Consider the following 8,776-nt stretch of genomic DNA (forward strand, 5'->3'; position numbering starts at 1 on the left):
ACAGTGACTAAAGACACTTGTTTAAATGCTTACACATGCAAAATCACACCCGAATGTGTTGGCCATAATCCATCTCTTATATCCATCCTTAATCCGTGTGTAAATGGAACACACACACACACACACACACACACGCAGTGACATATATAGAATACTTTTTTTGTGCTGTCTTATTCTGACCATAAATGGGCAATTAAAAAAGCAGAGCACTTTAGAGTTCATCAGACAAGACGCTCGTGTTAATTCTAGAAAGAATCCTTACCCCTGCAGACTCCTCATGAAAACATCTAATCATCTGCCCACAGTCTAGTATTTCTGTCTCTCTTTATCCCTCCCTCTGTCTCTCCCTCTCTTTTTCTCTTCCTCCCTCTCTTTCTCCCACTTCCTTTCAAAGCTGTTCCAAATGCAATCACAGCCTGTGTAATCTTGGTGTGGCGTACACAATCATTTTGCTGCATGATTGTGATTTTTAGGTTGTCTTCAAGTCATAAATGTGTATTATTGCTCAGAGGTATTTGCATACAACTCCGCCCATGTCATACATATCCATTACTGCAATGCATATCCACATTGACATAGAGAGATTTGGGCTTGTATATACTGTTCTCTAGAGTAACATTTGCATGATTGTTTATATTATATATATATGGTGTATGTTTTTATGATTGTATGCATGCATATTTGGATATATATGACAGGGACATTTCTTTGGAAGAAGCACACCTGTTTGATTCTGTTTGGCTTCAGTGCAGAATGCTTACAAGCATTTTAATTTTCAGCCCGGTTGTGGTTATTTCCTCTCAACATCTGCACTAAATGTCCCAGTGGCATGTGGAGGTTTTGATTCATGTGGGAAAGCTTATGGCAAGTTCGTTGAATCAATTCTAGAAAGTCCACTGTAGAGTTATAACACTAAGAAATAACATCATGTTTTAGCTCATGACGTGGTGCTTCCTCTGCATGCCACACAGGACAGTATGTTCAGATGTGCTGCTTTAAATCAGTTACTCTGTTGTGCATTAGTGCCTGTGTTTTGATGATCGGTTTGCCCTGTTATGACCAATCATCAGTTTCTCCTTGTGTTTTAGTTTTGATTTAATTTTCTGTAATGATTTTGGTTGTGGGGTTTGTTTTAGTTTGCTTTACAATGTGTCTTTTGTTGTTGTTCATTGACCATCGCATGGACTAATTTTCCTTTATTTTTCCCCCCACCCTCTTTTTTCCTCTTTTCATGTACTTCTGTTTTCCTTTCCCTGCCTGTGCTTTTCTCACATCTGTTTTTATGCCTTCTGTCCATTTCTCTTTTCCCCCCTTCTGCTCTGAAAATTTTACACGTTCACACACCAAACCTCCTTCTACGGCTCTATCTCTCCCATTACTTTTCTCTCTGTGTCATCCTGTCTCTTTCTCTCTTTTCACTCTTTCTGTCTTTCACTCTTCCGTTTACGGCAGCCACCCTTGCGTTTTCTCTTGCAGCAGCAGCAGCGGCTGCTCAAGGCCAGCGTTTGATCGCATCTCCTGGGGGTCAGGTCCTCCCCCAATCTGCCCTCAGGCCCCCCACTCCGGCAGGGACCCCCATTATGAACCTCATTCGGCCCACTCAGATGGCCACTGTGCTACCCAACGGCACCCCTACATTGGTGCCCCCGTCGCCTGACGGGGGCATTATCTACACCACGCCCTACGATTACCCTTATGCCTTGGCACCCACGTCTCTGCTGGAATATCCCATCGAGCACAGCGGAGTCCTAGGTAAGCGGGCGTGGGGGCTTGGCACTTCACCCTTTGGTGCCCCGCAAGAGGGCTTTGCTGGGGTGTTTTACGGGGGCATGTTCGATGGGGCGTCTCCCGGCCCCATTCAGGACTCACTCAAAGGTAAATATGTAATGACTAGCTCATGCTAGCGGGCTGGGTAATTCAGGTGATTAAAGACTTAGCTTCCTAGGCACAAAAAAGAAAAATGTTATGCCACTGAGACGGGCTGGGAAAGGGACCACTTAAATGTCTAAAACTAGGTGTTCGTTTTTCCAAATTGTATTTTATAATTTTTTTTACTGCTGCGTAAGAAGTCTTTTCTCAGGACACGCACTCTCTATCGCAGACAGTGGCGACATGCTTGCTTGCACACATCTTTTTTTCGTCTCTCTCTTTCTTGCCGGAGGCTTTGTCAGGCAGGCTACTGGTGGATCCCCTTGGATTTCTCCTGGCTTTTGAAATCATTTCTCTCTTCCCTGCTGTAGCAGGCCTTGGTACCAGTGCCAAGCAGCAGAGAGAGAGAGAAAGAGCCTAGAGTCCCGTTGGGGATGTTCATTAAATTCTTCCACTATTCTCACTGTATCCAATTGTCTTATTTTTACCCTTGTGAACTTGAGTGCTCGACCCTATTCAGAGAGAATTACCCATACTTCCCTGCCTCGCGAGGGGCTTCTGCAAGCATTCGCAAAGAAGATAGATAATAACTACGACATCACAACCTCTTTTACAGACTCGACACTTACATCAAAGCAATGTAAACATTAACAAATCAATTGTTTAAGTGGACATGACAATCAATAGCATGATGAAGTCACGTGTGCCAGCAGCTGAATGTTACGCTTGAAAAGCTTCAGTTTGTTTTCGTCTTTGATCCTATGGAGGGATTTCTGAGTTCAGTTTACAGTTGGCACATTTTGGTCTTCTGCTGTTCTGACAGTGCCGGGGTTTCCTCTTTTAAACTTAAACGCTTACAAGCTTAGCAGCCTTTTATTTACTTATAGTATCGATCCAACTTCAAACCTCTCTCTCTCTCTCTCTCTCTCTCTCTCTCTCTCTCTCTCTCTCTCTCTCTCTCTCTCTCTCTCTCTCTCTCTCTCTCTCTCTCTCTCTCTCTCTCTCTCTCTCTCTCTCTCTCTCTCTCTCTCTCTCTCTCTCTCTCTCTCTCCTCTCTCTCTCTCTCTCTCTCTCTCTCTCTCTCTCTCTCTCTCTTTCTCTTTCTCTCTCTCTTTCTCTTTCTCTTAACTCGCTTCTGTGCAATCAGAAGTGATTTGCTGGACATCTGCTGTTGCATAGCATGTGGGCGTATACACACACAGTTCGAGGGAAACGTTAGCGCTTCCAGAATTTCTCCAGAGGAGACTAAAAGCATTTGTCCTTAGCAACTATTTTGTATCTCATGATGTGATTTGGTAGTCATCACACCTCATAGAGATCCACAGAGTCATACAGGATTACTAATGCTTAAATCAATAATACATATCCCCCCCCCTAACCAATCTTTGGTTAGTCGTGAATAGATTCTATCAGACAGTCTTTCCTCTCCTGGTCTCACTCAATATAATCATAAGACTGAAAAAGCTTCCTTCACCAATCTGTCTCAACGTCTGTGCATACCAAGAGTGAAACAAATCAAAACTGTGGCAATTTAATGTTACATCAACGCATCTGACTGTACAAAATTCCCTTGCTTTAATGCAAAATACAACCCATCAACCCTTTCAATTTATAACTAAATAACCTGTAAATCGAATTTGGTTTTATCAGTTGGGTTGCATTTTTAAAGCTGATCATATAGATTATACGAGTGATAATGCAAGCTTTATTCCCTTTTGTACATTGATATAGGAATATAGCACAGTATAATAATATCTGAGGTGTACTATTAGAAATTATAGAAATTATAAATAAGTAAATTTTATCTGTTACCACTGTTTATATTGTCCTTTTGAGTCTGAGACCAACAATATTAACTGCCAGCTCCGCATCTATCTGGTATTCCGTTCCAAGCACAATTAAAATATATTAATATTATTGATTGACTATAGAGAGCAAGTAACATATGACGTAAAGCAAAAAAACTTCATGTGTGAAAATGCTTTTTCACAATTTATAGAGATTTTTGCTTTTGCCGTTGAAAAGACCTTCACCATGGAAGGAATTGCTACTCCACTATCAAGTTGTTTCAGATCGATTTGTTCTGTGCATTATCTTTGAGATTGAACAAGGAGATAATGTAAATTTATTAATTTTATAATCACCGTGCTTAGAATTTTCCGTCTATTTTGGTTTTTGCTGGTCATCTTGTCTTTTTACATACAGTATGTAGTCTTGTGAGCAAAGCAGAGAGTTAGTGTTTTAGCCGGTTTGTTGAAATGTAGAAAACCAGGTGCTGTCACACAGTAATCACAGGGTGTCAAAACTTGATTACAATTTGCTATCAAATGATGCTGCTTCCACTGTAGTAATTTGTTTTTTACTAAAACACACCTTGTTTTATTTTTTCCCATTGCCCGCCCGTCTCAAATCTTATGAGTTAAACCAATTACTATGTAATTTTAAGTTGTAAGTTATACATTGATTAAATTCTGGGGTTTTTTGGTATGCATTTATTACACTTGTATTTTTTTATGAATTGTCTACCCAATGTGTTCATATTGTGAATATGTATTCTATGTAGAAACAATTTAAATTTAAATATAGATGAGAATTCATGTAAAGCCTGTTTCACAGCTAGCCTGCTCAAATTGAGACTATTTTAATGGATTTCTTTAATGAAAGGTGAAAATGCTCTATTTCTCTGGTTTGTACAGTTCTGCTGCAGCGTTTGAGGCTTGCATGGTCTAGCTGTGCTCCACAGGCTTTACATGTCTGTTTTTCTTCTGGGCTGAAACATTTCTAACCTTATGGACCTGTTGTAATCTAGGTGCAATGGCTACTAAAGTGCGGAGACATGATTCACGGGTCCATCCTTACCAAAGGATAGTGACCGCAGACAGAGGTTAGTTAGAAAAGATACTTCTACATTTTTTATTCTTTTTATTGAATAATCTCTGAACGGGGGATCGTATACGTTTATATACACTGCGTATCTTTACTGTGGAAATGTTTACACATGTGAAATGCCTCTGGAAACACTCAGGTTTATGGAAGCATGACTGTAACTGAATGAAATGCCATTTGTTTAAGTTTTATATATCAGTGCGTTCCTTAACTACACCTAGATCCAAAAAAATAGATTTTATTCTTTGTTTTGAGTTGCTTTGTTTTAAATCGTTTTAAAATACAAAGAAGGGACTGAAATAAGTTTCCGTTGCCAGCAAAGCCATTGTCGAAGTGCTTAAGTTATTACCTCACTATTTTTTATGTCTCAGGTTAATCTCATCGGATTTTGTTTGTTCATCTCTTTAAGTGTAAAATGTACTTCACACCCAGTTATCTTTTAGTTTTACTAAAGGTACAATTTCTTGAGTATTTTTTTAGCAGATGTATTATTGAATCCTGTGTATACGTTTACTGAAAATAAAGAGAAAAATCCAGTGATATTTTGCGACCTTTATCTGTTTATTTGCGCAACGTAGCACTAGCTCTCTGATTCCCCCATCACCACTAATTACACTGTTTGTAACACGCATTTCGACTCGACACTAAAATGTTACTAGTTTTTTTTTTTTTTTTTGGTATGTGTTTCTCGTTTGTCTGTTATACCTCTCTGCTTTTGTTTGTGGGAACATGGGGCATTTTAGCGCTTTAAATACATGTAATAACGTTCTGATTGAACTCTGATCATGACGTTAGTGTGTCATGATCATAACGAGGTTTAGCCTGTGTTTGTCTCTTGGCCATGGATTTGGGGGTTAAACAAAGATTGCATTCATTTTGCTGTTAAAATGATGTCATTCCGGTCTCTTCTTGCTAACTAATATCTTTTCTACCTTTTTTTTTTTTCTTGTTGTTTTTGTTCCTAACCACCTAGCCGCCACCGGCAACTAACAAATGACCTCTGAACTCTGAACTCTTCACCCAATGATGAGCCGCCCAAGCCTGCCTGCTGATCAGATTAACTGGTAATTGCCTTTTGCTAGCCTGGTGGACGCAGAGAGAGAGGCACCTGTCCGAGCAGTGATCCTAACACAAACCAACATAAAACACAACAACCCTCCATACCAACACGTTGTGTAGCGATAACAACTATGATACTTTATTATTTTTTTATTATTTTTATTATTTCTTTCTTTTTCTTTTTAAACCTCAAATGACTGGGTGGATGTTAACAGTGATGTTGCGTTACCCAAAAATCTGCACTGAAGTTTAAAAGCAATAAAGAAGCGTCTTCTGCTAATTCAGCCCTTAAATGCATTATACTAACAAAGCTCCAGTAGAAAAAAAAAAGAAAAAAAAAAGATGACCCCAGTTTTATCAGTTATAGCGCTAAACGGGGCGTCAGGATCCAGATTATGTCTATACGCTACCCCACCCATTTAAACTGTCACTATGAATCAACAAAAGAAAAAGAAGGAAAGAAATCTACACTCACACCAACTTGTGTATTTCCTGTCCTTCTCTGATGTAATCCTGTGTTTTTCATTTGATTAGTTTTACTGTGCTGACACATTCTGGGTGTGCCTGTCCAGCTGACTTAGAGCATGGCTACAATGACAGACTGCAAAAAGCTTGTTTTGATTTTTCTGTGTTCTGTTACTTCTCCCTGTTTTATTTCTTATGTTTCCATGTATCTTATTAGCGTTTGGCAATACTTGCAGATTTATACGTGCTGCTCATTGCAGTATCTGTGCCAGCTCAGTAGGGGGCAGTAGGCAGAGTCAGGCAGGGCAATAGCAGGAGAGATTGGGGTGAAGTGTTTTTGGAGTCTTTAAATCTAGGATATTCAGGGTTGGACAGCTGGGATATGAACCGGAATCAGTTTACCGAACTATGCCAATCCCAAAAATCTCAACCCCTCCCTACATACAGTGCCTGAACTTTCTACAAATCTTTCTTTGAATGAGCTGTGAGATGAGACAAAAAAAAAAAAAAAAAAAAAAAAACGACTAAGTATTACGTGTGCGCATTTAGCCAAAGGGTTTCCATTTAATGAATTTCATATATATATACAAGTATGTATCTAACCGCCAAGGGTTCTGTCATGCTAGTCTAGGGTTTGAAAAGGTTTGGTGCCATGCCTGTATCTGTATGTTATAATAATGAATCAAAAATGGATGAAATGGTGATGAATTGTACCACAAGACGCTAATTTCCTTGAGGATGTACAAAAAAAAACACTAAGGAAGATGAATGAGGTAGATAGAATGGGGGAGGGCATTACCTCACTGCTGTATGTACACACTTTTCTTTCCTTTGTTTCTGCTGATTTATTCTATAGAAAAAAACCTCCCACCTTCCAAAAATTAGTCAGCTAAGCTGAAACAAAATGCAAGTGTTCTTGTTAATGCCCTTATTAACTTCACGAATGAGAAGCAACAGAGTTATTTCGGTTAATTTCAAATGCCCGTATCAGATAGCCCATCCACAATGTGTCCTGCACACCCCAGCTACTGAGCCCACTCTCATTTCTATACTCCCCCTTAAAAAAACATAGGATGTGAAAGCCATGTCTGCCTGTTCGAATTGCTTTATACATACATGATATATATATATATATAAAATGTATACAAATGTAGATAATTCATTGCATATTAAAATACAGAAAGAACAAAATTAGATACTTTTACAGGGTGCTGGAGAAATATATATTTTTGGCAATTTTAGCTTTTTATACTTAACTTGCAGTTACAAAATATGAAACGTAATACAAAAAAATAAAATATATATATATATAAAAAAAACGTTTGTAGAATAGTACAGCGAAAGGTGGTAAAGAAATGTTGTGTGACTTTGGATACTATTGGCCAGGGGGGGGAAAAGCAGACCAAAATAGTCAAACCTTGGAATGTTGGAGGAATTGCGTGACGTGAGAGGAGGAGAGTACAGTTAGAGAGATAAGTGCCTTACCGACGGTCGTTTCTTTTTCCGAGTGTTACATTCTGTTCAATAATATCCAGCACCAACTAGGAGAGCGCAGAGCGAGGGAGGGTTTGTGAAGAGGGAGCACCCCAAGAGTTAAACCACAAGGCTGTTGCAGTGTTGTGCCACTGAATCTATTCTATGCAAAGGAATAGCAGTCATTTGACCAGCTAACTATGTGCCATGATTCGTCTTCCCAAAATTAAGTTGAAGTCTGGTTGTTTTCCCTTTAATCCCCATTTGAACAGTGTTTTATTTTTTCTTTGTTTTATTGCATTATTATTCTTATATTATGAGGACAAAATCAGCAATGCTGTCTATGTATTTGGTTACTGTGATTTTTGTCGAGAACAACTGCCAATCATGATGTGGAAGTCTGCCAGGTGTTTTAGAAGCGAGATTTCTAAAAGAAATCATTTAATTGGACTTAACCTGAAACCTCCTCTTGTTTCAAGACTTGCAAACGGAAAACGTTCAATCATTGCCTCAACTTTTGTTCGCAATCGTGTTTGCCGAAACATACTTATTTTTATGCCAAGGAAGTCATTTTTTTGCTTTTTGTTTTTAAGGTCCGGGAGAGAGTAGGGCAGAGGGAAAGAAGTATTTAGCTCATTTTGGGAATGGCCTTTTTGGTATTCCACAACTGAAATATGTAGCTTTACAGTGCACAGATTTGAGGAAAAATAAATAATCCAGGGGGAGAGAAAATATAGCAATTCATAAAGTGTTTGTGAGAAGAAGGTCACAAGGATATCCGTCTGCTGCCGCATCCGTGCCAAACCCCGAACAGTCACACAAGAGCCACAGTATCAAATCACAATCGAAAGATCAAATCTCCCCCGAGCAGTTTTCAATCGTTGAAACAACCGGAGGTGTTCGTCAGATTGAATAAGATCACGCTCAACTTTGTGTCCTGTAACCCTGGCAGGCTCTGGTTTTAGTCTTGTTCTTCACTTTTGTTACACAAAAAAAGGTCAATGTCTTTTTTTTCTCTCTCTCT

General features: G+C 39.1%; 1 protein-coding gene across 5 annotated transcripts in view; it reads left to right on the forward strand.

The window, feature by feature from the left end:
• qkia (QKI, KH domain containing, RNA binding a) overlaps positions 1–7,217 on the forward strand; it is a 69,488-nt gene extending 62,271 nt beyond the window's left edge. The window contains exons 6-8 of one of the 5 annotated variants that reach the window (XM_079632952.1): positions 1,453–1,875; positions 4,679–4,753; positions 5,729–7,217. In XM_079632952.1, the coding sequence (XP_079489078.1) occupies positions 1,453–1,875; positions 4,679–4,753; positions 5,729–5,745 (515 nt within the window). In that variant the 3' untranslated portion in view covers positions 5,746–7,217. Of the gene's footprint in view, positions 1–1,452; positions 1,876–4,678; positions 5,297–5,728 lie in introns of those variants that run through there. The other 4 variants (XM_079632955.1, XM_079632953.1, XM_079632956.1 and 1 more) reach the window with 4 other exon arrangements.
• The last annotated feature ends 1,559 nt before the right edge of the window (positions 7,218–8,776 follow it).

The sequence above is a fragment of the Phoxinus phoxinus genome, assembly GCF_949152265.1.
Source record: "Phoxinus phoxinus genome assembly, chromosome: 13".
Classification (NCBI taxonomy): domain Eukaryota; kingdom Metazoa; phylum Chordata; class Actinopteri; order Cypriniformes; family Leuciscidae; genus Phoxinus; species Phoxinus phoxinus.